This window comes from Pomacea canaliculata, linkage group LG4 (genome assembly GCF_003073045.1).
Source record: "Pomacea canaliculata isolate SZHN2017 linkage group LG4, ASM307304v1, whole genome shotgun sequence".
NCBI classification, from domain to species: Eukaryota; Metazoa; Mollusca; class Gastropoda; order Architaenioglossa; family Ampullariidae; genus Pomacea; species Pomacea canaliculata.
This window is the reverse complement of record NC_037593.1, coordinates 1,043,658-1,071,438: the sequence shown is the minus strand read 5'-3', so window position 1 is coordinate 1,071,438 and position 27,781 is coordinate 1,043,658. Positions and strand designations below refer to the sequence as shown.

Below are 27,781 nucleotides of genomic sequence, written 5' to 3'. Positions count from 1 at the left end.
TGAAGATAAGGTGAATAAATTATACCTTTTAAGAATATGTGATAGATTCAAAAAAAAAATGATTCCCCATCCCACCGTGGCATTTCTCTTCACAAAATACTTTTTTAGGTTACAGAGAGTTATCTCACAAAATGTGAATAACGCCATCTTTACACAAATATTTAAAATAAAAAGTAGTTTGCTCAAATTATCAAAGTTTAGAACATTAACCACAAATTCATCTTACTGAAGTCAATAACATTTATATATTCTTCTGACACTTGTACTACTCAGCGTATCAGCGGGTGTAGAGCCCTACAAACTAAATCGCTCAGTCTAGAGAATTGGTCAAAATACAGATGAGAGCCAAACGAGAATATTTCTATGCAGGAACTCATAGCGATCTTAGGTTACCCCTAATGAAGAAGTCTCCAGAAATTAATAATGTCTGACAAGTACAAGAAAATGAGTACTTGCTAAGATATTACGAAAGGTGGTATGAAATGGGAAACAATCAAAACAAGCTGCGGAAGGTGCAATCGGTGCCGGACACACAGGTGAGTGTTACATCAGTACTTGGATCTCCAACCCAAGATTCAGGAAAATGCTTTGCTCTACTTTGGTACTAGAGGTGCATAATTAATAGACGATGAAGCATGACCAGCCGGGCATCTAAAAGCCTGCACAGAAAGACCAGCAGACATTTTGATTTAGTGAAGAGTTTTGTTATTTTTATTACAGTAAAGAAATTAACTATCATTATCATGGCCAACTCGCAACACTTAAATTATTTGAAAACGAGATGGTGTTTTCTGTATCTGCTTCTTATATATGGCCTTTTGCCATCTGCGTTTGTGACTATATCACAGTGGGGAAGAAAGAGGGATATGTGAATTAATGAGAGTTACAGGTTACCTACAGATTTTGTCTTCTTTCTTTTAGGCTCTATCACCTGATGCCAGCTTCATTCGCGAAAAGTCTCGCAGCTCTCAGCGGCTAACCAGCCCAAAACAGAAGGAGAACAAGGGGGCAAAAAGTGCAGACAAAACAGATAACAAAATCCCCATCACAGAAGCACTGTTTCTTCCACATTTTCCAGTCAGAGGGGAAATTGAAGATCACGATTTTGAGGTAAATAGACAGTTTATACTTATTTTTGTGCAGAGGGCAATGCAATTCATTCTTAGGAAATATGCTTTGCACAGTATCATCTCATATGTATAAGTAATATTTCATGTCCTTTGAGATGTATATTTTGAATACTTTAAACCACATGAACACAGCGTGTGTGGGTGTACACCAGCATGAATTTGAAACAAAGGCAAAACAGTATTGGTTATTTATAACATAAAACTGTTATATATTTTGATATCTGTAATATCCTCTGCTAGCCAAGAAGAAGTGATGCTCTTGACAAAGCCCCCTCTCCACGATGTATATACATTTTATCTCTTTGACACGTTTGTCATCAGGTTGTGGAAGTAATTGCTCAAGGAGCATTTGGCAATGTTCTGAAAGTGCAAAGAGAAGATGACAAGCAGTTCTATGCCATGAAAGTAAGTTCAATGCCACAAACATTTTTTCACAATGCTAAAACTTTGTGTTCATTTAGGTTTTAACCAAATACAGCGTAGTGATAAGATTTATGCTGATGTAGTCTGGGTAATTTGTGTGCTGTTTTGCAATTCTGACCATGTAATTTTAATTTTCACATGCATACATGCATATACATTTGCTTATTGCCTCTTTTTTTTGGATACAGACACACATAGGATCCCATATTTTAAACATGACAAAAGTAAGCAGCCCTCCCCCATTTTGTCTTTAATAACAGGTACTTGACAAGCAGCAGATTATCAAGGAAAATGCTGTACAGCAGTGCAAGGATGAGGCTGCCATTCAGGTTTTCTTGAACATACTTTCCATATTCAATAAAGCTGGCTATATTTTCCACTTGCTTAAGTCTTTGTACAATGTCTTTTCCTAATGCGATGATTGTGGAATGTATTTCCATTCTTACTTTAACATTCATGTTGTTATGCATCTTTGTTCTCATTGTTTGCAGTCAATGGTTGGAGAGCATCCTTTTATAGTAAAGGCCCTAGAGTATTGGCAGTCTCGCAGGAGTCTATATATAGGTGAGATTCTACTTTGATGAGTTAATTATCTGGCCATTACAGACTTTAAGGGCCATCTGTCTTGTACTAGGGAGTTACTGGATAAATTGGAATAGTTCTAGGATATTTTTGTTAAATGATTTTGACAATGAGTCATGACTGCCAGTTGATGGCAGTAGTAGGAAGAAAGCCATAATGGTGGAAAACTGCCTGGAACTGTGCAAATAAATGTGCTTGGTAGCTGTATAAATAAATAAGCCTGGCAGCTGTACAAATAAAGATGCCTGTCTGGCATCTGATAAACTAACTCAACTGTAGCTTTTCTATCAAATTCCATTGAGAGAAAGAGGCAAAAAACACAATGTGCCTTTGCTGCATGGATACACTTTCATTGGTCAAATGCACACAACCCACTGCCAATAGCAGTACTAAACTTACATGTTAATTAAATCTCCTTCATTAAAGAGCCCTACAGGCTTTACCTCTTTTTGGTTAAAAAAAAAAAGCGTACAGGTGTAAATGTCACTGAATGAAAGCTTATATCTTACTCATATCCCAGATTATTTCCACTCCAATCGCTGTTAGCTGAGAATTATGTGTCAAAGGTCAATGGTACAGTCATGAACATTCCTATGTTTAATGTACATGTGTGCTTTGTGAACTTGATTTATTAACGTGTTTATGTGCAGTGTTAGAATACATTCCGTTTGGGGAACTCTTCACATTGTGGACATTCCATGGAGCATTTCCAGAAAAGTTGGTTCAGATCTACTCTGCTGAAATGGCGATAGTGTTAGGTAAGCCTGGAAATTATAGTGTACACTAAAATTCTATGTGCTTGCCATTTTTTTTTTTTTTAAATGGAAAACCAGTCTGTGTTTTACATGAAGGATTTGTGAATACTTTGTATTAATTTGAAGTTTTTGGTTTGTTTCTTTATTTAAAAAAAAAAGCTTAAAGGAAAGTAGTGTGTGTGTAAACCAGAGAATGCATATAGAGTCAACACAGCTCAGGTGAAATCTGCTGTTGAAAAGTTTGACGACAGTTTCCAGATGTCTGCTTCACCTTGCTTATTCTTGCCTTGCTAAAAGTGTAAAGTTTTTCGTGATAAATGACAAATACCAACTTTATCAATCCTATTATAACTTATAATTTAACTTGGATGCTCAGTACTTAGCTACAAAAAAGTTACAAAAATAAAGTGAATGTCATTGATTTACGACATTTCATGAGTGTGTTACTGGTTTCTGGAAAATTGGGGGAGGGGTTGATGTGTGTGTAAGAAAAGGAACGGAAACAGAGACAAACTAAACAAATTTTAAAAAACATTTTAGGTACTTTGCTTGAACAGTGTACCTCTTTTCCTTTTCTAACATTTGAAGTTTATGCAGGCCCAGGAAATTTGGCAGTTATTTGTACCATTGTTTTCAGATTACCTGCATAATTCTGGTGTGATCTATCGAGATGTCAAGGTGAGATCTTCCAGGTGGTATGAGGTTAAGCACTTAAAAACTACCAAGCATAAACATAGTTGGGAAATGTCTTTTGTAAACATAAATTTGGATTTTTAAAATGTAATGTTGTAAAGTCATGCCAACAAAACTTTTATTTTTTTCTGTTCCTCTGATGATAATAAAATATTTGACAGAAATTTTGCTGACCATGAAGATTGTAGGTGAGGAAGTTATTTCATGCAGATATCAGTTTTATATTTAGCTCTGTCACAGACACAGGCTCCTGCACTTATTTGCAAGGCTGTATATAGTATCGCCACACATTCTTTTCGGAGATGTCTCAAGTAGCCTCAAGGAAAATTTAGTGAATGCAGAGATTATCGTAGGATGTTGCTTTGCAGCATTCCTTCAACATTTTGTGAAGGCTGGAGAGTTTGAGGCTTAACACCCAGATAAATATTGTTGCTATCACACATTTAAATGCATAGTGGAGCATGCATGGTGCAGTGCTGCACTAATAATTGGTGGCATTCTCCTGCTTGTTTGAAACTCCATGTCAAGAATTGATAATAATTGGATAGCTTTCAATTCAATGAACAGCTTTAAATTTGAAAGCAGGAAGGTGATGAAGCATTAGCACTTAGCACTGCAACAATTGCCATCCTCAGGCTAAAAACCTGAATGGGATATCATGTGGCTGGCTGTAAATTCTTTGAAGTCTGCTGTTTGAGCAGAGGTTTCCAGAGGGCGTTACAGCAGTATAAGTTCAAAGGCGCTTGCACTGATGAACAGAAGATATGGAGTTCATAGGTGGAAATTAGTTTTTGTGGAGATAAGGAGGAAAAAAAATGGATGAATTGAGAAAGATACAATAAAGACATAATGTGGAATGTGTCAATGTACTCTAAACAAAATTTGATAGTTGGGGTACAAATAACCACAACTTCTTTGATATGTACTAGAAAACAGCAGACAATAGAATGATTTCTGTGAATACTTTCCTATTAGTACATAGCTTGAGAAACAGATGGATGCTGGTCAGCCTTAAGGAAAACATGACATTATTACTGTGATAAATGTGTTATAGTTTGACTTCCTACCTTTACTCACTACATAAAAAGTGTATTTTTTCTGTAAAAGGCTATATTTTTTTTATTTCTTCTTTGTCTTTATTTAGATGGAAAACATTCTGTTGGATTCCAGAGGTAAGTACCTGAATATTGGCTACAGTACGTTAATCGGTGCCTTATGCTTAAACAGGCACTGGTAATTTAAATTAATATGACTGACAATTCTTGTTTATTATTGAAAATATCCTTTGAGCAGTGAGATTATAAATGATGGTGGTCATACACAGTAGGTATGCTGCATATGCATTTACTCAAGTCACCTTTGCATGATTGTTCCATCTAAGTCAACTTTGGGATCAGTTATTAATATTTTGTGTATGTTCAGTCTGTAGTTATGTGGATGTTCTGTTTGTAATTATGTGTTTGCTCAGTTCGTATTTATGGTAAGATTCTACCTTACTTTTCTTGGTTGAGCTGGCTGTTTCGCAGAACAACATTTGGTCTGTTCTGTGTTTAGGTCACATGAAACTGACTGACTTTGGGCTTGCTAAATGGCTTCAGGGTGGAAGTCAGACAAGAACTGTTTGTGGAACACTGCAGTATATGGGTTAGTTCAATAATGCACTAGATACTTTTCTACCCCTTTTAAGCATTAAAAAAATTATTTGTGTTTTGTGCTGTTTTATGTTTTTATAATTTATGATGTTTATGTTATAATTCTTTGTGTAGCAGTTTGGATAGCAGGTGATTTTATGATCATTAGAGGTTTAATCTGTAAGCATGGAGATCTTGGAGCAGGGAAATCATTGTAAGAGCCATGCCAGAATGAGTTTTCTTGTTTTTTTTAATAATGAAACAAGTATTATGCAGTACATTTAAATCAAAGTGATAGAAAAATAGGTTCCCAGTCACTTAATCCCCAGACACTTCATCCCCGACACTTCATCCCCTAGACTTTTAATCCCCAGACACTTCATCCCCAGACACTTAATCCCTAAAATAAATCCTTAACTATAAAAATTATGAAGTCAGCGAAAAATTTAATTGAAATTCAAATTGAAATCATGCTTTTAACTTCAACGTCATTTGAACATCAACAACATTAGTTAAAGTTCATATAAGCTAGTAAATTTAATGTTCTTCAACAATATGATATGAAAATTGTTCTTGAGTGTTGGGGATGAAGTGTCGGGGATTAAGTGTCTGGGGATGAAGTGTCTGGGGATTAAAAGTCTAGGGGATGAAGTGTCGGGGATGAAGTGTCTGGGGATTAAGTGACTGGACACCAGAAAAATATTAGCAGGTGTTTCCTTGGAGGAAATTTTATGAAGTCATGTCAATGCAATATGACCAATATACTCTATTTTCACTTGTGCTTTCTTTAAATGCTTTGTATAGGTATTGCTTATGCATTACTCAATTGTTTATTTAGATTATATAACAGTTATTCAGTCTTTCTCATGCTAAAATCACAGGTATTATGTCTATTTCAGGTCACAGTGTGTAGACTGGGTACTTTCCATTTCTAATATTAATAATAATGTAATAATAAATGTGTGATCTATATAGCAAATAATCACACTCGTGAAGCAAGCTCTCAGTGTGTAAGACAAGTAGGAGACATGGACAGAAGAACCAATTATGCAGACAAGTAATAAAAAACAAAATATAGAAGACACAAAGAGGAATCATGGAGCAAACAGTAAGGATGGATTGTTATAAATCTGCAGAGGAAGACGAGCAGGTGAACTAGACAATTGGCTGTAATCACAACTATTGACAGCTATGTTGATTGGTGTAAAGAACAATGCTTATAATGCTAATATCATAAGGTTGCTGGTTGTGTTACAGCACCAGAGGTCTTGTCTGTCTACCCTTATGACCATGCTGCAGATTGGTGGTCTCTGGGTATCCTCATGTACGCTATGCTGGTGGGGAAGGTAGGTGATCCCTGTCTTGTGCGTTCCGCTTTCATGAAAGGATATTAACGCTGATGTGTCTAGCAGGAAAATGTTTATATTTCTTCTGACTCTGGTAACTGGCAGGGCAATGTTCATTATGTTACTGTGTGCTGTCTGCAGAGTAATGTTTGTGCCTAAAGAAATAAGAATAAGGAGCAAGAATTTTTCTTACCCTTGATTCTGCAGCCTTGTAATTTATGTTGTCAGTTATAAAGCCAACTAGATTTTTTTTACATGCAATGTGTGGTTGTTTCTAATGGTGATAGTTCTTGTACGATTGTTGAACACAGTACCCAGTAGAAGGAGCAGACAATCATACAAACATGGCTCAGAGAGTGTTTGACTGCGCCTACCTGCTTCCTAGCAGCTACAGTGATAAGGCTCAAGATGTTGTTAACAGGGTATGTCCCAACAACAATCTGCTTATGCACCTTTTTGATTTCGTATGCATTCCATAAGATAGTTTAACAGTACAAGTATGTGTGAAACTCTGTAGACAGCAGTGGTACTAGAGCAGGGGTGGACAATTAATTTTCCTAAGGGGCCGCATGAGAAATTGGGATGTTTTAGAGGGCCGGACTAATATAGTTAACCCAGTTTTACCCAATACTGTAGATATATCATATATACTATCCCTTTGCCAGCGGGCAGGCCGGTCAGAGACAGGAGGCGGGCCGGCCTTTGCTCAGGTCTGTACTAGAGGGTACTAGATAGTCAGGATGATCAGTGAGGTCAAGGACTTGTCAGGCTACAGGAAGGCTGTGAAAGTACAAAGGAAACATGGAGCTACAGTGAGAGGTGTGAAAGTCTGTAGTGTAAAGGGGATGAGCTACAATAAAGACTAAGCTGTGAAAAGTCTTACCTGAAGTGGTCAGTCTTGAATTTGCACTCTTCTGGGAAGTAGTCTACAGCATGTATATAGAACAGAAATAACAGCTGTGTTGAACTAAAATGTTGTGTTCAGGCTTTAAAAACCAAGGAAACAAACTTGTTTTGCAGCTGCTAACAAAAAGCCCTAAGCGACGGCTTACTAGTCTGGATATTTTGCAAGATTTGCCATTTTTCAGAGACCTGGTATTCACAGACCTGCTTGATAAAAAGGTGAGTTCTATCAGACATTTGTTTATCTATTTTGCAGAATCACAGCAAAATTGTGTCACCATGAGTTTTCGACTAGTGTTTTTTTGGGGAGTGGGCCACTCCATAACCAAGTGCCTTTAGGTACAGATCACAATGAGTCTGCATTATACAGTCTTTGGGCATAGAGCACTGACTATTTAAACCTGTGGTGCCCAACCTTTTCTCACCTGAAGGCTGGACAGGACATGATATAAAATCTCACAGGCCAGAACATGGAGGTTTTGCCAGAATCATGTTAAAAATGAAATGTTCTGTCTGGTTAAAATGAGCGAGCCAGATGGGGCACCTTTGCGGGCCAGATATCGCGCTCAGGTCGTAAATTGGGCACCCCTGATTTAAACCCACAATATGTGAACTGTAGGCATAGGTCATCAATCATGGGAATCCACAATATATGATCATTTAGCATAGGTCAGTGACCATGTAAGCAAATAATTTCTTTTTTTTGTCTGGATTAGTCAGTGAACTGCGATGTTGTACAACTGTGACATTTCCTTGTGCAGTTGTCACCCATAGATTTTGTGCCTGAAGATTTTTTCCCAATGTCTGGTATGAGCTGGGCACCTCATCTTGTTGAAAACCGAGAAAAGGACCTGTTTGAAGGGGTGAGTGCACATTCATTCAGCTGTTATTTGTACACTTGAGTATGTTTGGGTGGAGAAAAGTAAGGGAAGTACGCCCCTTGGTAGTAATTTAAAATTTGTTTATGTCAAGACACAGTGCTATAAACAGATGGTGTGGATAAAATTAAGTATTAAAATCTTGATGGGGAAGAACAAATTACCACTAAAGGCCATTTTTCCATTATTAAAATCCTAGGATTGTAGAATTCTAAAAAAAATTCAAATTAAAAACAATTTTTATGAGTATATTACTTAATACATTAGAATGCAGTTTGGTTCAGTTGCCAAATTCAAATGGTTTTTTTTTTTCTTTCCTTCTTGAATTCAGTTTGACAGTACAAACTGCCGTTGGAACCTCCCGCCTGATGCCGTACCTGTTTTTGTCTGAATGCCAAGAAATGAAAATTTTTCGAAAGTTATGTCTCGCAATCTGCAGGTCAGGTTGGTTTTAGAGATCTTAGCAGGAGCAGAGAACTGCCGATGTCAGACTTGCCCAGGTGTAAGGAGTGAGGATAGATGGTGGACATCAGAGGAGGCGACTGTGACACAACCTTTATTCTCTCCTGAACCGCAATAACCTCCTCACAAAGCTAATGTAGCCAGGAGCTGGATTACAATCCTTTCATTTCTAGCAGAGAGAAGCTTCTATGGTGTGACTGCCATGTATAGTCTTCTTACAGTAAGGGCAGCTACTGAGATTGAAACAAGAGTCCACACAAAAAATGAGGTGTCAGCAGGGAAGGGTTTTAGCTGACCTCAGGATGTCCTTATTTGTATCACAAGTGCATCTAAAGGATAAGTACAAACATCGTGGGAGTGCCTTAGCAATTACTGCAGCAGGCCAAAATGTGAAAATGTGTTTAGGATTTTCAGACTCAAAGTGTTTCAGAAGAGCATCTTCCATTGTGCTCATCCATGGAAGCTGATGCAAGAGAGGCAGATAATGTTGATTGAAGTGCCCCAGTGAATCATAATATTGTGCCTGATCAGCTGATACATGCTTAAGTGTACAGTGTATCAAGGAACCAGTGCTGACACTTGGCATGCTAATGTACAGGCCTACCTATGAGATCGGTACTCACTTCTTTTAAAAGCAGCAGTTAATTTTGCTCGAGTAATACAAGAGTACAATATGCAGAGTTTATTTACCAGGTGATATTTATATTTGCCTTTTTGTGTGACGTTGTGAGTTTACCTGTGCCTTGGCTATTTGTGTTTACCACCATATCCAGTGTGAACCTAGTGAGAATGTAGGCAGTGCTTGCAACACCACCTTGGCCAGTTTATCTGCCTAACATTTTCCATACATTATGCACATCTCATTAGTATAACTAGTAAAACAGTTGGTCATTTCTTCTACTGTTTTTGAAAGTACAAAAATTTTACCTGTCATGACCCCAAAAAGTGCTTATGATGGATGTAAACTGCTACCACTTTTTTTTTAAAATCCTATATCTAATGTTTTCCTAATAAGATCATTGAACAAACATCACAGCAAGATGATCCAGATTAAATATCACTTTAGTTAAGTGCATGCAACAATGCATTTTGGAATGTGGAAATATGTTGAACAGGAAATCATCAACCATATATACATGCTATTATGGTAACTGGCATGTTTACCTAAATCTGTCATACAACCCAGTACCTATTGAGGAACTTGACATTTTGTTGCTTGTCATCTGTAAAAAATGCATCAATAGATGGTTGTGGAGTGTAGCAGCAAATAACTACAATGGTTTTCTCCACTTGACACAAAGTCCGTCTGCCTTATGTGTGCACATATACACGTGCATGCATACAAGAAAAATGAGAGAAAAATACATGTATTAAAACTTTTTATCAAAGGTGATATATGATCTGCTGCCCAGTGTAAACTTGGTTGTAAATATTTGTAATTGTATTTATTTTGCAGTTTTTTAACTTTTTACTTGCTATTAAAAGAGCATGGCTAGCGTATTCCAAGGGTTTGTAGGCCAGTAGAGTGGAAACATGAGAAAAGCATAATTTTTGTCTAAAGGCTTTTATTTCAATTGTGTCATTTTATATCAGTATTCTGTAATGTGCTGTAGAACCAGAAGTGTTCTGTGTTTTAGAAGAATCTGATGTTTCCACAGATTTTAGGATTGATTTTATGTGCTGTAAAATGTTCCATTGTTACGGATGTGTGTCTATGTACAATTTAATGTAGGAGTCCCTGGCTTAGCGAGGGAACATTTGTCACGAAGACATTGAGACGTGGGTCCAGATCTCATCTCTGGAATACACATTTTATCTCAGGACATGGCACCAGTCCTCAGAACTTACTATATTATTGTTGTAACATTAGTTTTTCACTCAACACATAAAGGAACCACAAAATGCATCAGTGTTTTTCAGGCTACCGATCTCTTTTAAAATGAGTTACCATGTGCATCTTGCTTGCCATGGTCTAGAATGAAAGGACTAAATGGATTCTTCAATGAAACGTTTTTGTGTAGATGGCAGCAGATTGGTACCTCATTACATGTCTTCATTAAACTGGAAATCTGATGTGAGTGTGGGTATGATTGAGGTGCACTTTGGTGCATCTCAAATATTGTACAAGTGAACTGGTGCACCATAAGTGTGTTGGTTGTATTATCTGTTAGAAGCTTCCCTTTTGACTCAACTACTTAAAATATTGTGTGCAAGCTACATTTGACATTACAACAAAAACAGAAGGAAGAAACAGTCAGTCCACCTGAAAATAATCTTTATGTACCAGCTTGAAGTAGCAGCTAATGCCAGAAGTCGCAAGTCTGCTCTTAAGTTCTATTTGAATGATTTTCCTTGCCTATAGTCTCCACATGGTTAATACTTCAAGACAATCTTGTGAAATCTGGTTTCTCACATAACAGTGATCATTTCTATCGAGCCTTTCATACCCACAGGGACCTTATACATTGTCTTAAGACTTAAGTGATACTAGGAGAATGGTAGCAACATTGCTAATGGGATCTACAGGTTTTGCCTGTTCTCAAAGCTTCAAAGGTGAATGCTACACGAGGAATGCCGCAATGATCATACACCAGGAAAATGTAACTCTGGCAGATACGATAATACAGCAATTCTTTATCAAGGCCTTTTTGTGTCTGTGCAAATAATAAATCTTTAATCATTTATCTGGACATACATAGCTGAGTGTGCCTCATTAACAGTGGATACAGGCAATCATGAGGGTGAAAATTATTTTAAATAGTGCCATTTGCCCTGTGCACTTTTTATTTATTCTCTCACTTGTACTATTACATGGAATTCATCTGTATGTCTTACATTGATCAGACTGTTCCTAGAAAAGCCTAGTGGAGACAGCTGTACAAACAAAGATCAAACTGCAAAAGATTTCTCTTGTTATCAACTGCAGATTGATTGGTTAACTGTGTATCTAATATTCAGTGGAAAATGACAACCATAAGTATTATAATATAGCTTAATCACTCTCCCTCGTGCATGTGCTGTGCACACACACAAACAGATCATCAGCTGAATGTGCATCCAAATCAATTTCCATCCTTGCCTGATTTTTAGAAGCAGATTAGTCAAAGTGCATGGCAGAAAGGATTGTGCCTGCTGCCACTGACAAGATTCTCTCTCTCTCTCCAATCAGTCTAGTTTCCACAAAAACTTCAAATTTAAACTTTATTAAAAGACAATACAAATCACATTTTAAAAATTAAAAAAAAACCAATGTTTATTTTGAATAACATCTATTTTGGGGGGCACATTTTTATCTCTTCGTCTTTTTCATCAGCGCTATCCTCACACTGTTACCCTGTAAAACAAGAACGAAAAGCATTGAGTGGCAACATCACTGTACATGTTGGCAGCACCAGCACACTGCATTTCAGTTCTGTGAAAAGGTCGATATGCTGAGCATGGGGGATGAACTGGTGCTCTTGTAAGTAGCCCCAGAGTTGTGTCAACACTACTTTCTCTGTGATCTTTGAGAGAAAAGACAAGTTGGAAACTGGGCAACAATTGTTCAACACATTCGACATCAAGCGTGGATTTCTAAAGAAGTGGCTTCACCAGGGCATTTTTAAACAAAGATGGGAAAGCACCTGATGACAAGCTGACATTTACACTGTAATAGATGGAATAAAATATCTAAGCACTCAAGAAGGCTTGTGGGTATTGGGTCTAACTGACAAGTTGTTGGCTTGGCTTTCAGAATGATCGCCTTTATATCAGCATCAGAGACTGGTCGAAGTTGGGTCAGAGAGCATCCTAGAAGAATATCACAGGAGATGCTGTCTGGCACCGATATCGATTCTAAGGATGATAGAATGTCCAAACTCTTGTGAGCAAAATAGTCACAAAAGATCTGCTGAATGTATTTCTAACAATTTATTGCATCAGATATAATTAACTAGATACATTTGACCCCCAAAAAAGACAGAACAATACTAAAGGTTAAACAAAACTTACCGTCCCTCGTCGCTGTACAGCTAAGCCCTCATCAACAGCAATCTCCAAAATGCACTCAACCTCACCTGGTGTCAGCTGCACATTTGGGAAGAGCATCTCTGTCTCGTCGCCGTTATTTACAAACCTCCTAAACAATACAGACACCTTCGGTAAGTATGAAAATCTACGTAACATGAAGTTTCAAAATAAATATTGTAGATATAAATATAGCTGCCTCAAGTATGTTTAAGTGTTATGAGCAGAGACACTAAATCTGTTAATATCATTCATGAATATTCAAATTTAATTAATTGCATAAAGCTGCTCAAATACCTAAAAGAACTTTCTAGTGCCAAACAGATTTTTCCAATTTTCTAGAGCTTTATGCATCTCTCACCCTGATTTTTAAGCTATATACTTCTTAAGAGTTCACTTGAACACAAAGTTTAAAAAAAACAAAAAACAGTTCTACTTGATGGTGGAAGAAGGTTCTGAACGTTAGTGTGAGAGGTATCTTTATTTTGATGTCATTTCATCGATAATGTGGCAGATCATTTACTTTTGTGAGGTGACTATAAACATGTTTATAAGTAGGCAAAAAGCACAACTCTTTTATGCATTAACCACACTGAATAGTTCTACTGATGAGCTGTCAAGCTAAGAAGGCATCAAACATTACAAAAGGCATCAGACATAACAAAAGACAAGAAACATTACAAAAAGCGTGAAGAGTCAACCAAATGACGGACCTGACTGCATTCTTGACACTGTTTACAAATTCTTCCGTGATATTTTCCTCATTTTGTTTTATCTCTGACTGGGTTTCTTCTTCTGCTGACAAATCCAACAGCATTTTTAAGTCAAACAGCTTTATCATAAAATATTGTAACTTATGCCTGGTTTTAGACAGGTTGATGTTTCTCTCTCATACTGACCCACTTTAAAACATAAACCTAGAGACAACACAATCACACTAGCACAATCATTTTAAAGCAGATACCACCCTTATAAACACATTCAAAATATTATTTTAACAAAAGCTGATGAAAACACTATGAGAAAGGCATGCCAACTCTTACCATCAGTGCTGCGTAGGCCTCTAAACATTCGAAGACAAATCTCTTTTTCATCAAGCTGATATTTTCTCTTTTGCCTGAAGAAAAACACTAATTTTCATATAAATTTAACATTCATTACAAAAATACTATGAACTGGATAAATTGTCTTTTAAAAGTGATGAACTGGGTATTCAAGGAATACGCTATATAATCAAGTAATGCATTATAAACTCCAGTATAATCTCTAACTTACTGCTCCAATTTCTTCAAAGCTTCTCCAATTTCCTTGCAGGACGGGTTTGTTCTGCGTGCTCGAAAATAAAATTTTTCGGCCTCATCAAATCTCCCTTGCTGTTGAAAGGCCTTAAAAAGAAGCAACAAACAAAAAATGGGGATAAAAGGGTTTTAAACAACAAACCATCTCAGATAAATAAAAACTTTGACATGCAAGTGTAAATGTTAAAATTTATAGCAGAATTATATCCCAAGCATAGCTATTCTTCTATTTCTTTCACTTAACAGGTTACACATTTGTTCAAGAGTAGCTCAACATGCACAGGTCTTACTTTTGCTTTCCGAAAGTTGGCTTTAGAGAAGAATTTTTCTGGATCATCATGTGTTTCATGATGCAAAACTTTATTGCAGTGCATGATGACTCGGGGATAGTCATTTAAGTTCAGGAGACACTGGGCAATGTTCAGGTTCACCCTTATCTGCTGCCTTATGCATTCTTTTTCTTCTTCCTCATTTTTTAAATGACAATCTTCAAGAATTCTTAATGCCTGGAAAAAAAAAATCAGTCTCATATGTAATCTGCTACAAAGTCATATATACATACATAAAATACATACACATGCTTACTATGAAATTTGGAATATTTCTGGTCTACAAAATATTTTGGTGAGGCACTTGGGTAAATATCATCCACTATACTCAAATACTTTGGTGTTTGATTTCCAGAATTGTGTGGCATGCTCATCTTTACTTACTTTCTTGTAACTTGAAAGAGCTTTTCCAAATGTATTTTGATTGTAACGTTCATTCCCTTCCTGAAAACAAAGAAGTTTTAGTAGAATTCTGCAGCTAATATAGAAAGTGAAATATTTTAAACTCTTAACTAAACTAATAGAGAAATAAAATGATAACTTGCAATTACTTTTGCAAAACTGCTAAACATCGCATCACCTATGCAAGCATTATTAACATAGTAATACTTATTATAGTTCATGGCAGCACTTACCGTTAAAGCTCTATATATATATGAACTAAAAGAAAAAAATTATAAGGAAAGCTTCATGGGATTTTTAAAAAATTATATACTGTATCAATAATATTAATAATAAAAAAAACATTTTTTACCAGTCGTTCGGCTTTGGCTACTTTAGCAATTTCTTCAAAAGGCATCAGTCTCCTCTCTTCCTGCAAGACAAAACCAAGATGGACTCTGAAATTTTTATGTTCAAATATTTCTGTATTATCCTATCAAAATAGGATTATTTTTTTCTGTTAAGGAAAGATAATAGTCTGTGAATGATTTTGCTGAAAAGACATCAGCAAGTATGCTCTTTCTTTTGTTTGGATAAATCACAACTTTACCATCAAAAAGATATAACAGGTTCTTTTACAAGCATCAACATAACAGACTGTAAGGGGAAAAGCTTTAAGTCATATATCAACCTCTATAGCAGCTGTTCTCAACCTTTTACTTGTGATGCCCCCTGATGAAGGTCTGTCCGCGCACCCCCCTTAGCCAGCAATGTAAGCTAATTTCACTAATACTGGTATAAGAAACTTTTTAAAAATGACCACCTTCGCACCCCCCTTGTAAGTATGTCGTCGCCACCGTTTGAGAACCGCGGCTCTAGAGCATCAAATACTTGAACCCTGTTCATGTTGCATCATTTACTGGTCATTTACTCTAGCTGTTTGGTGAAGGTTCACTGGATACCAGTGTTGTTGTTTTGCACATAATCCAGTGATTACATAATGAGCATGATCCAGTGATATTATTGCGCCAGTCTTCATTACAAAAAGTTTAGTGAGTTTGCCGTTGTGGATAACTTGGCAGGATGAGTCTTCATAATGTTTATGAGCTTAGGCAGATGACAATACTCTCTTATCTCCTTGGAAGCAGAATGCACAAACCAAACTGAGTAAGCTAGCAGAGGAAGCTGAGAAGACTGGCTTAAAAGTCAACAAACAAAAAAAGATCGAAGTGATGAGAATCAACAACAAGCAGGAACTCCCAATCCAACTTCAAGGAGAGAACATCCTGGAAACAGACCGCTTCACGTATCTAGGGAGCATTGTCAACAAGGACGGTGGAGCGGACGATAACATCAAAAGCTGCATCAACAAGGCCAGGCATGCTTTCAACAGCCTTTGCCCCATCTGGAACTCCCGAGCATTGTCCTTCTGGAGTAAGACCCGCATCTTCAACACCAATGTGAAGGCATGTATGGTTCTGACACCTGGAGAGTGACAAACACCATCAACAACAAACTCCAGACCTTTACCAACTAATGCCTACACCACATTCTGGGAATAAGATGGCCTGAAAAGATCTCCAGCAGCAGCCTGTGGAAAAAGAACCAACCAGAATGCTGCTAGCCAAGACATCAAAAATCGTAAATGTAGCTGGAGACACACGCTAAGCAAACCAGCTGACATCAATGCTAGGCAGGCACTTGACTGGAACCCTCAGGGGTCACATCATTTACTGGTCATCGTATCAGCCTTGGCACCAAAGCTAGATCATTCTACACTCTTGATCCCTACCCTAATCATTCTTGACAACCCTTACCTTAATCATTCTAGACGCCTACCTCGCATTTAATTATTTAATTTAGCTAATTATTTGCTTCATTTTGTTTCTATAACAATCTCATCACCAACAGTTCTTTGCCCCAATCACACTTTTTCCCAATCCATCTCACTCCCTAACTTAATGCAGCCATTGCCCCACTGTGATACCCAATATCATGATGTGATGCTCACCTCTGTCTTGCTGTAGTAATCCTCCACTCCATTGTTCTCCACAAAACTCAGCAGCTCAATGTCAAACAAAGCTGCACATAGAAGGAATAATATATAAAAATAAACTTAATCTAAAAATGTCACCAGTGACACATTTATGAATTATTCAGCTTAGTTAACAACTCTTCTGCAAGTCACCAAGATCAATACCCTAGACTGCCTAGAGGACCAAGTAACAAACCAATACATTTATAACATTTTACAATAGTCCACCAAAGAAACTCCTTAACTAAATAATTCCAAAACCCGTTAAATTTATAAAATGTTTGCATAATTTCTGCACCTGTACAATTAGGTGGAATTCTTTGACCACAACCCATGGCTCCATAGAAGTACGTGGGTTTGAAGAGAAAGCGGGAAATCTCGCCTTTCTTCATTGTGCTGACTGCCACATGAAATCCCAAAACTCTGCTGTCTAGAAAACATCCAATCAAAACACCAAAAAGAAAATGCATTATAAAATCTACAGTACAAGCCTACCGACTGACTTTGCAACATACTATCAAATAGGACAAACCATAAACACATCCTTGGCATCACCTCTAAAAAACAAGTCAAATGTCAGAATATGAGATTACAGTGTCGTGAACTCCGGGGAATGAGCACGCGAAGATGGTAGAGGCTGCGATTGCCACTGCCTCGGGCTGATCACACTCTAAACACCTCTACCAACTCATGCCGACATTTACCGTATGCGCACACTTTTAGTGTGATAAAGAAAGTTATTAACGATCAAGAGTATTCCAAACAATTTACAAAAATGATGCAATCTCAACTATGGCCGTTTTCTAGGTGTCCCATTATTTCTCCATACCTAGTCCAGATATCACAAGCCACTAATTACCTTACCTACTACACACAGCACACTACACTCGTGTAGCACACACTCACTACTTATCTCGTCACACAAAAGTCTTGTCACATGAGAACCCTACGATGTTGCTGACGTCCGAGAATCCGTTGATGTTACTCTGTTGATTGTAGCGATTGTAGCAGCCCCCTTCACAAGTGCAGAGACTTTGGCACCGCTGTGTGCCACCACGTGTCCCTCTTGTCCTTCTAGGCCAGACTGCTGTCTCAAGCTTAACAGTGCCTAAGAACGACCAACGCTTATCTACCATCCTCAGCCTCTACTGTTTGCGACCTAACAGTTACTGGCGATGAAGTGTTGTGCACTCTATGATAGAATGGGTCTTATGCACCTACTGAGTCAGTTGTGCTGGAGCTGTCACGATTCCAAGACTCACGGCGGAGAATCAGGCCTTGAACAGACCTCAGTTACAACATTCCTCCTCGAGAGCCCAGTGCGAAGACCACGATTCTACGCTGATCACAATGTTAAATCCTCATCTGCAAGTATCATTCTCTCTTGTGATTGGTCTAACATACCTCAGACTTACTTTCGACCATTCTGCAACCAATCACTCCGTAGCTAACATATGATGGACAGGTGGACTTATTCCTGCCCACACTAGACCCCCCTTCTTACCCCATCCTCACTAGTAACGCAATCTGCGACTGTGGCGCCATCCCGTCTGGCTTCCTATTCACTACCTGTGTCCAGCGGGTGGCAATAACAGCCAGCGCTGTTGTCCTGCTATAGCTATACCGCAGCCTTATAATTAACGGGAATATTCTGACTGCTCCTCTCCCCTTCTCTGAGAAATTGCCTGTAATGACAACTACCATCCCGCATTCCGACGTGACCCTGCACTTTGTCTGTCGTGATGTAGTAGTGGTTGATAGGCCTACTGATTCCAGGGGAGAGAAACAGTGGTGAGACTTCCTGGTCTTTTGTCCACCCGACGGTCCAGTGCCGCCAAAGGCAGACTACTCTATCCTCGACATAACTCACCCCAACAGTTACCCATTTCACCTTCTGATAGTCTGCTTAGCAGAGCAGAAGTGCAGCACCAACACTATAGCCCTATACTAGTCATCACATGACAAAACTAAATTTTACTTACGATTTGTCTAATCAAATGTTTAAATAAATCTTCATATCGCTCACTGCCACATGGTAATTAAGATGCCAAGATCTTAAAGCTATTTTCTGCTAAAACACTTGTGATAATACTGATTTCATACAAAACATTGAATTACCCTTGTGCACAAGCACACAAAAATTTCTGTACATATTATAAGCATATTCAAACATACTTTGTATCAACACTCTCTCAGCTATTTACCTCTAAACAAGTGAAACTTGTCAACCTCAGTGCGAAGTCTTGAGGAATCAAAGGGCTCCTCTTCACCTTCTTTATAAGCATTGTAATGAACTGCAAAGTGACACAAAAAACATAACATCACTGTGGTCTTTGCAAGAAAACAAGCACAAAGGGGCAGCACTGTTTTGCAAGACAACAGGGGCAAACATAAAAGTAAACCTATTCACCACATGATGAGCATTGTAATGAATTGTAAATTGATGCAGCAAATATTGAAAAAATTATTTTACAGGCATTGTACTGTACAGGAAGTATGACACAGGCAAACAACATAAAACAGGCACAAAACTTTTTTCTTTCCAAGAACTGATTTTTAAGGCATATGGAAACTCTAGCTTGCTTTTTTTTCTTCTGTATCTTCACACTTGCATTCCATATGCATCCGTATGATATACCCAAGCAATGAATATCCCGAAATCAAATATTAAATACGACTGACATTTCTTCATTGTATGACAGATGAACTTGTAAAATGTTGGTGGAAAAATTACCACAGACCTCGCTTGTCATTTTACCTACAGATTTTGCCTTCACTGGCATTACTGACATAACAATTTTGTGTATTTGTGACAATTTAACATGACCTGGAAAAATGAAAATCCTGATCATTTCATGCTAGTTTAGAATAGAATTGACAAGTAATACATTTATCAGAACTGCCCGCAATAACCGAAAATCTGCAAAATAGAAACGGTATATTTATTTATACACTATATTCAGGCTTTATAAACCCTCCCCCATACTTATATGCTACAAAAGCTTTTCTCAATTCCTTAATAACCATTCCCACACTGTTCTGCGCATGTATTGTACCTTTACAGTAAATAAAAGAACAAACACATAACATGTACTGTACTGTAGAGTAATACAGTATCTGTAATAGAACGAAAGACAAAAAAGTACACAACACGCTACTGTACTGAGCCCATCGGGGGCTGGGATACAACACAGCACTCTCTGCTTGGTCACTTCTCTAGCAACCAACAAATTGTGTGTTGTTTACAATTGTGAGTAGGCACGTAGCGTCTCAGGCAAGCGATGCTGGTTCTCGTTTCAGAGTAAATACATGCACTATGTACTGTTGTTCATATTATTTATTATTTTATTATTTACAATATTTCTTTAGTGTTAGAATTAATATAATATACTTTTATGCATTTTGGGCTTTCTTCATCTAAAAATTCATGAAATATATATATTTTAGAAAATCTGCGAAGAGGCATAGATCTGCGAATCATTTTTCTGATTAATTTCTTATAAAAACCCTTGGAATAGTGAAGCTGTGAAAGGTGAGGCGCAAAGTGGCGAGGAATTACTGTATTTAATATCCTTACCTCTCACCAGGGAGTTCCTAGGTACTACAGGGCCAGCACCTGGCCGCAAAACTTTTTTGAAGACGCCCCCATCACCTGAGATGTCCTCCATACTGTTCTGCATGACTTCAAATGGCTCCCGCCCATCATCCATTGCAGCGAAAACCTCTTCATCATATTTGAGAATATTGTCATAGACATCATGCTTGTTGAAGTAGTTATTTTTGGTTTCACATTCATCTCCTGATGACAGAAAAAGTTCTTTATATTTGAGAATATTGTCAAAGACATCATGCTTGTTAAAGTAGCTATATTTTGATTTTATATTTCTCTCCAGCATTTATAATAAATGAAATACCTTTAGGAATCTCCTCTTGGTCTAATTCAAAGACCGCGCCTTTAGTGGGATCCTGAAGATCCGCAAGGTCCAAGCCTTCTTTCAGGGGAATACTTCTGTCATCCTGCACATCCAATGACTAATGTCAGTTGTAAAGCTCTAACAAAACTACAATCATAAATCATGAATTCTAGAAATTGAATCATTTTGCTCACAGTAAAATGTTCGATTCCCCTGTGGGACCCCGGGGTATACTTGCCTAGCGAGCATTGTAAGAATAGGGAGAACTGGAGAGAAAATATTGGGCTTCCAATGGAAAATGAAAGAACAGTGGATCAGACAAGAGACATGGAAGAAGATAGACAAGAGAAAGTCAACCAAACAAAAAATCAACAGCACTAGATCTGAACGCCTGAAGGAACAACACAGACAAAGATATACAAAACTAAACAAAGAGGTAAAGAGGATGACAAAACCGACAAAAGAGACTACATAGAGAAACTGGCAGATGACAGCCAGGCCTTCGCCTCACTCAGGAGCACAGGGAAGGCAAAAAACATCAGTAAGAAGATCAAGCTAAGAATCTTCAAGTCAAATGTGATCAGCACCCTCCTTTACGGATCCGAATCATGAAAGATGACCAAAACTATCAGTAACAGACTTGACGTCTTCCAAAACATATGCCTCAGGCGCATACTTAACATCTTTTGGCCAAATACCATCACCAACGAAGAACTTCACCGAAGAACTGAAACAGAGTCCATCACCACACAGGTTCAACAAAGGCGTTGGCGATGGATTGGACATGTGCTCTGCCAGCAGACAGCAGACCTCTCCAGAGTCGCCCTACGATGGACTCCAAATGACCGAAGAAAATGAGGCTGCCAAAAGGAAAGTGGAGAAGAACAGTGGAAAGGAAGATGAAAGGAAAGGGCTGGACATGGGGTCACCTGGAGCGGGTTTCAGCCGATCGACATCAGTGGTGTACTCTGGTTGAGGCCTTATGTGCAACCTGATTCACGAAGAGGAATAGATGGATAGAAAATGTTTGATTGAAAAGCATAGTTTAGTTACTATAAGCAGTCTGAATAATCTCAGAGAATTTGTAGCAAAATAAACCACTTGACAGGATAACATTTCTTCAAAGCCAAGTTATGATTAATATTTAAGAGTTTTAGTCTGGGTTTGTGCATATAAACCATGCATATTAAAAAGTTATTAAAGTTTTATCGTATAAAAATAGTGACTAAGGTATCCTCCAGATGGTTTATGGGACTGGAGATTAGCTGTCCTCCACACATATTTTGATGATGTCGCGTGTCTGCTCAATACTGTACCTGACACTAAAGTTTTACTTAATAAAAACAATAACCTGATTCTTAAAGTTTTGTTTAGTGTACCGTTAGAATTAAGGTTCCTTTTTCAAAACAAAGTTCCCCGTCTGCATAATCAGCATGAGTTCACAGAAGTGAAAGTGACAGACCGACGTTTCCATGAAAAACAAAAATTCAAACGCAGAATAAAACTCGCAACTCGGAAAGAAAACAACTATATATATCTACTGGGTTGTGCAACAAGTAGCTCAGCAAGACAATAATGTCAATCAAACCAGTGGCACCAAGCCTTTCTTATACTTACATCGAATATTTCCATTTCAGCAGCTTGGCGGTATTACTTCAAGACGTAAATAATCCTCCGCATGTACCTACGCACGTCTATCAGTTCGCGATGTACCGCGGTGTAGTCTGCGCATGCGCAGGAAGTCAGACTTACAGTAGCGTCACAGAGAAGGACGGATGTGTATAGGTGGACTGCTGTCTGTCTGCCGAGACCAAAGCTTAGATTCTTGTGACGTCTTCCGCTGTTAGTCTCGGTGAGCCTAAACAATGAATGTGACTAAACCGGAAGCTTTGTACACACCAGCCTTGTTTTGGTAACCTGACTAAAAAAATCGTCTGCACACAGTGAGGTAATACAAGTTCGTGGATAGACAAACGAAGGAATAACAACTAATATCGCTCAGTCTCCGTGTTTACAGCAGAGGCTCTGATCGGTTTGTTTTAATACTGCGGTGTAATCGGGTCCTAATCTCATTATTAGTAAACAGAAGCGCACCACAGATAGTTTGAACTTAATTGCCCCGCATAAAACTCGAAATATTGGGGATCGTAGTACGTATACATAGTGATTGAGCTACTTAAAATCCGCCAGATGTTAAATTAAAATATAGTAGTAGCTGAAGTTGAGTAATATAAGCATAATTTACATCCTGGATTTTTCTAGGCATTTTTTTAACCAGCTTAATTTTGGCAATGGGTGTGTGGGTATATGTACGATTTCTGTTGTGACACCAGAACAAAATTTGTTTTGCAAGTGGTTGTTGAATCATCTCTTTATAATTTATTTACCATGCAAGAATTTATTTATAGTGTAGCGGGGGCGCTAGTTTCGGTCAGCGGTACCGCTGACAGTGCCCAGTCCCTCCACCCCACATCCCCTTCCACCCCACGCGTGGTCGCGCGAGCGGCACGCAGCGCGAGACAGGGCAGCAACTGCGGGTGACGTAGTACCCAAGCTGCCCTGTACAAAATGCGGGCGCACAGCAGCGTCCGCGCCTTTTCTCTTAGAACGAGAACTGGTCCTGTTGGGTCTGGTAGCTAGAGCCCTTTGAGTCTGAGTTAGCGAGAAGTACCAAGGCGCTGAAACGCATCTGGTCCGCTGGTAAAAGCGGCTCGTGTCACTCAGTCTCTTTCCCCCCTTTTTCCCTCCTGCGAGCTGAGCAAGCGAGAAGTACCAAGGTGCTGAAACGCATCTGGTCCGCTGGTAAAAGCGGCTCGTGGCACTCAGTCTCTTTCCCCACCCCTCGGAGTTAGGTGTTAGGTTTCGGCTAGGTGAATAGGTAGGTAGGCTAGTTTAAGTTTGGGTAGTTGGTTAGTTTGGTAGTCGTGTTGTTGGCAGATATATATATATTTTGTGAATAAATTTATGTCTTAAACTTTAGTACTTGTGTGAGTGATAGTGTCAGCGAGTGCTAGTGTGTGTACTGTCCCGGTGTATGTAGGTGTGACACAGCAGAAGAAGAGAACACACGAGAAGGTCCGGCGAAACTGACACACCAACCGAAAGGACACTTTACGTGCAGTTAGTAAAGCAGGGTCTTTTGTGGGCTCCTAGGTCGGCTGTAGCTCGGGTGCGTGCAGAAATAGGTTTAGAAGGAAAAGAAAAAGAACACAACGCGAGGCAATTACGAACTAGGCGACGCACCCGACTAACGAGAGCCAGAATTTTAGTAGAGAGAAAAAATTCTCCTAGGGAACTCCCGTCCTCTTCCCTGTACCGACAAAAGAGGAACGGACTGATTTGGCGCTAGGGTGTTAGTTAGAGATAGGGTGCCGGTCAGTCCGGTTACAATGTATATTTATTTAACGGAATAATTAAATTATCCAAGGCAGAATCGTCTCAAATACAGTGTACCGTATATGTGTACCGGACATGCACGTACTGTACGTACTTCCACACTCAAAAGACTTTGTACTGTCATGTACTGAGAGGAAACAAGAAAAAATGCCAATAGAAACATCACTTCTGAACAAGAAATGTCAGTAAAATTATTTTCTCCATTAAACTTAATTTTTTTTCATGGAAACTGACAAACTAGTCGATCGATCGAAGTGCATGTTCATTGATCCGTCGTCTGCAACAGTCGAATCAAATGTGCTTTTGTTTCTGTGTACAAGTACACAGTGGCGTAGGAACCAGGGGGGCAGCCCCCCCCCCCCCCGAGGAAAATACAGGGGGGGCAGGAATATCCTTTTGCCCCCCCAATATTTGAGACGTAATTCCTCACAAAGAGCAAAGAACTGAAGAAAGGTAGGGGAACGTAGAGAGGAGACGGTCATCACCGTCACAAAAGCGGGCCCTGAGGCAAGTGGAGGCTCTAACACCTCTGACGATCAGATCATGCGTGCGTGCAGTAACCCCCATCCTTTTTTACGAAATGTGCGAGTGCGAACGCTGTTCACTGTCAGCAGGGAGTTTGCCCCCCCAACGCCGAACATCTTCCTACGCCACTGGTACAGTAAATTTAAGGTAGTTGGGGTAGGGTGAACCCACAATTCTTTAACGCTTCAGTATCCAACCATGAAAACCAGGCAAAAATATTCATGATAACTCCAGCGGTACCACTATAGTGCCCTTTTGGTCATGTCGACCATGTCCCCCATGTCCTCTACGCATGTTTTGATGATGTCACATGAACCAGCTCAATAAACAATTATCATAGTGCACACACGAAAACGGTAGCGTCACAAACATTAAAACATCCTGTAAAACATTTTGAAGGTACACATTCTTTGTTTAAACAATTGTATAAAGTATACTTTTATTTATTTTGTGTAGTATTTTTAATTTAATTTGGTTTCAAGAAATTTTCTTTGCTTATACGTCATAGTTTTTAGATGATCCTATAACGAACAACACAACGTGATGACATCACTGGTCTTTGCGTTCTGCCCACAATTGCTAGAAAGTCACGAAACTAACATGGCGGGCAGTGACTATGTTGTTCCTCGTAACTTCCGACTACTTGATGAGCTTGAAGAAGGCCAAAAGGGTGGCGGAGATGGTACTCTTAGTTGGGGGCTAGAGGATGACGAAGATATGACTCTTTCGCATTGGACAGGCTCCATTTTAGGTCCACCAAGAACGCAGTTTGAGAACCGCATTTACACTGTGAGGTTGCATTGTGGTGACAGGTACCCAGATATGCCGCCAACAGTTCAGTTCCAGACAAAAATTAATTTGTCTTGTGTCAACAAAGAGACGGGTGTAGTGGATCCCAAAAAAGTTACATGTCTTCGACAGTGGACGTCAGGCATGAACATTCAAACATGTTTAGCAGGGATTCGTGAGTGTATGACACTGAAGGAAAATAAAGTGCCACAGCCGCCTGAAGGACAAACATTTTTCTGAAGTTCTTATTGGGAACAAGACCAAACCAAAGCCTGCTTCAGCTCAAGCCTTTCGTAAAATGACACGATTTTAGACCATGAGCTGTCATATATTAGCATCAAAGACTACACAAAGCACGAGGAATACCAATCTCGGCGGGCCATGTGAAGTCTTATCACCAGTCAGAAATCTTGTGTAGTCCTGTCTAAATATCAGAAACTGTGTGAGTATTAGCATGCCAGCAGTCACTTATCCACCAAAGCTGTATCAGAAAATTTATTATTATTTTTTTTTTAGAATGATACAGCAGTTTGTAACATTTCAACAGTTCACCCAAAGTTTTGGTACAACTGTGCCACAGATTGTCAATGACTGCACCTTACCTTATTTTTATGTACAATTCTGTAATGGTTGATTTTCATCAAATTATGATTCCTCCCCTTTTTTTACCTGAGGGCCTTAGTCGCCATGGTTTCTTTTCTCATGCATATTTGTTATTGAAATTGTTCTGCTTGCAGTTTCAACAACTAGTTTTATATCAACATTAGATAACTTTGTTCTCATTTGAAAGTAGTACAATATAGCATGATTTTACTGAAGTTATCTTTTCCGAGATCTCTTGGCAAAAGAAGCAAGCATTCAGATTGCTGTGACCCACCCCCAGTTTACCACATTTATGTAGCATGCTGAACACTAAGATGAGTATTTTCCCCAACAGTGTTTGCAGAATTTTTTATTTTTGTTTCTAGTTCATTTGTTTAAAAACATCAATTCAGTTAAACTGCCTAGGACTGAAACCACTTAAGGTAAACCTACTTCTTTTTGCCCCCTTATCTATGCTCTCATTTAGAAAACTGTTCAGTTCTTGTAATTGTGTTTTTGTTTTTGTTTGTTTTTTTTAATATTTTGAATGTGTGTGTATTTAACTAAGTTTCTCCTTAACTTTCTTGCTGTAGTTAAGTATTCAGTTCTGGTGGTGTAGTGTGTTTGGGATTAAAACATCATTTCGAGATATTAACATTTTAAGATCATAGATGTTTTAAAAGATAGTAGACTATTAACTCTAGTTTTTTATATGTAACTAAATACACAAATTGGTATTGTACATTTTGCAGAGCTGATGCTGTACAATGTATTGGTAATATTATTTTCAATTATTTTGCTGCTGCATAAGTTACAAGCAGTGAAAGACTTAGGGTTGAATGAACCATCTTATAAGTTATATACTATGGCCATTTATTCTGCCCCCCCCCCCTTTTTTTTTAAACTAAAGCTTGCTGTATATGTCATAAGTACAGCTTACTGGAGCTCAGAGCATTATTCAGAGCTTTCCTTTCTGTCTTTGCCAGCTGTTGATAGCAAGACAACAATAACTCCTTTATATTCTGCTGTAACTGTAACATCAGTTGTGGAGCAAAGTAGTGATGAGTGAATTTCCCTTGCTGTCCTAGGGACAGAATGCTAAAAGTGTATTCACATGCTGTGCCATGTATATATGTGAATAACTGTGCTGTTTGCTCTTTTGGTTACTGCTTGCAAGCGAGGCATTGGTTTCAAACATGTCATGTGTCACGACCTGTCTTGAATATTTCAATTCTTACTTATAAATATGGGCGTAACAACATGCCATGGTAATTAAAATGATTTGTGTGTCAGCTTTCATACAAGTGTTGGATGGTTTTGTTCACAGTTCATGGTAACCACTAAACATTGGAGTGAGACATGGTATAAACCCTTCACAACAAACAATTTAGGCTGTATCACAGACATGTCAAGGTAAACAAAAATGGCATATAAAATCTTTGAGGTAAAGGTCTTCCCATGACCTTTTAAGGTTGTTAGGCAGTGAAGTGTTACAGATCTTGCCTTTCTGGGGGTTAGCTTTCATATGAGGGTGGTGCCCATCTCTCCCTCACTTCCTTCCCCAATCCTCTTTGGAGTTGGATATCCATTCCTGCCATCTTGGGAAAGCTTGCTGCACTGCATGGGTATCCACCAGCACACCACTCAGCTCAGATGTCAGCACACTAACCACTTTGCTACCATTTCTCCTGAGGCATATCATTAATCCCACACAAATATGGACC

General features: G+C 38.6%; 3 protein-coding genes across 4 annotated transcripts; 2 read left to right on the top strand and 1 right to left on the bottom strand.

Annotated features, from left to right (window-relative positions):
* The first annotated feature begins 334 nt into the window (after positions 1-334).
* LOC112562425 (uncharacterized serine/threonine-protein kinase SgK494-like) lies at positions 335-10,876 on the top strand. Its single transcript, XM_025235685.1, has 14 exons — positions 335-536; positions 922-1,110; positions 1,452-1,535; positions 1,814-1,882; positions 2,045-2,117; positions 2,786-2,893; positions 3,528-3,568; positions 4,728-4,755; positions 5,138-5,227; positions 6,472-6,560; positions 6,872-6,982; positions 7,581-7,682; positions 8,225-8,326; positions 8,673-10,876. The coding sequence occupies exons 1-14, from the start codon at positions 483-485 to the stop codon at positions 8,730-8,732; spliced, it is 1,200 nt and encodes a 399-aa protein (XP_025091470.1). The 5' UTR covers positions 335-482; the 3' UTR covers positions 8,733-10,876.
* Positions 10,877-11,990: 1,114 nt separating this feature from the next.
* On the bottom strand, positions 11,991-22,515 carry LOC112562424 (inactive peptidyl-prolyl cis-trans isomerase FKBP6-like). 2 transcript variants are annotated; one of them, XM_025235683.1, is made up of 14 exons: positions 22,383-22,515; positions 20,766-20,868; positions 20,429-20,650; positions 19,056-19,145; positions 17,150-17,281; positions 16,828-16,898; positions 15,190-15,249; positions 14,820-14,879; positions 14,397-14,612; positions 14,084-14,193; positions 13,852-13,925; positions 13,522-13,606; positions 12,794-12,920; positions 11,991-12,137 (listed from the first exon to the last, which is right to left on the bottom strand). In XM_025235683.1, exons 1-14 carry the CDS (start codon positions 22,395-22,397, stop codon positions 12,093-12,095), a joined length of 1,410 nt encoding a protein of 469 aa, XP_025091468.1. In that variant the 5' UTR covers positions 22,398-22,515; the 3' UTR covers positions 11,991-12,092. The 2 variants fall into 2 exon arrangements, with proteins under 2 accessions (XP_025091468.1, XP_025091469.1); XM_025235684.1 differs by having other exon boundaries at positions 13,522-13,603.
* Positions 22,516-25,243: 2,728 nt separating this feature from the next.
* LOC112561784 (ubiquitin-conjugating enzyme E2 variant 2-like) lies at positions 25,244-27,356 on the top strand. The gene has a single exon (XM_025234504.1). It carries the CDS (start codon positions 25,287-25,289, stop codon positions 25,713-25,715), a length of 429 nt encoding a protein of 142 aa, XP_025090289.1. The 5' UTR covers positions 25,244-25,286; the 3' UTR covers positions 25,716-27,356.
* The last annotated feature ends 425 nt before the right edge of the window (positions 27,357-27,781 follow it).

Excerpts from the sequence above, each read along its gene's own strand:
- LOC112562425 (XM_025235685.1), top strand. The coding sequence starts at position 483 with ATGGGAAACAATCAAAACAAGCTGCGGAAGGTGCAATCGGTGCCGGAC. Across the intron at positions 1,536-1,813 it reads AGCAGTTCTATGCCATGAAA|GTACTTGACAAGCAGCAGAT; the intron begins GTAAGTTCAATG and ends CTTTAATAACAG. Across the intron at positions 7,683-8,224 it reads CAGACCTGCTTGATAAAAAG|TTGTCACCCATAGATTTTGT; the intron begins GTGAGTTCTATC and ends TTCCTTGTGCAG.
- LOC112562424 (XM_025235683.1), bottom strand. Across the intron at positions 20,651-20,765 it reads CCAAGAGGAGATTCCTAAAG|GAGATGAATGTGAAACCAAA; the intron begins GTATTTCATTTA and ends TTCTGTCATCAG. Across the intron at positions 15,250-16,827 it reads ATTACTACAGCAAGACAGAG|GAAGAGAGGAGACTGATGCC; the intron begins GTGAGCATCACA and ends TTTGTCTTGCAG.
- LOC112561784 (XM_025234504.1), top strand. The coding sequence starts at position 25,287 with ATGGCGGGCAGTGACTATGTTGTTCCTCGTAACTTCCGACTACTTGAT.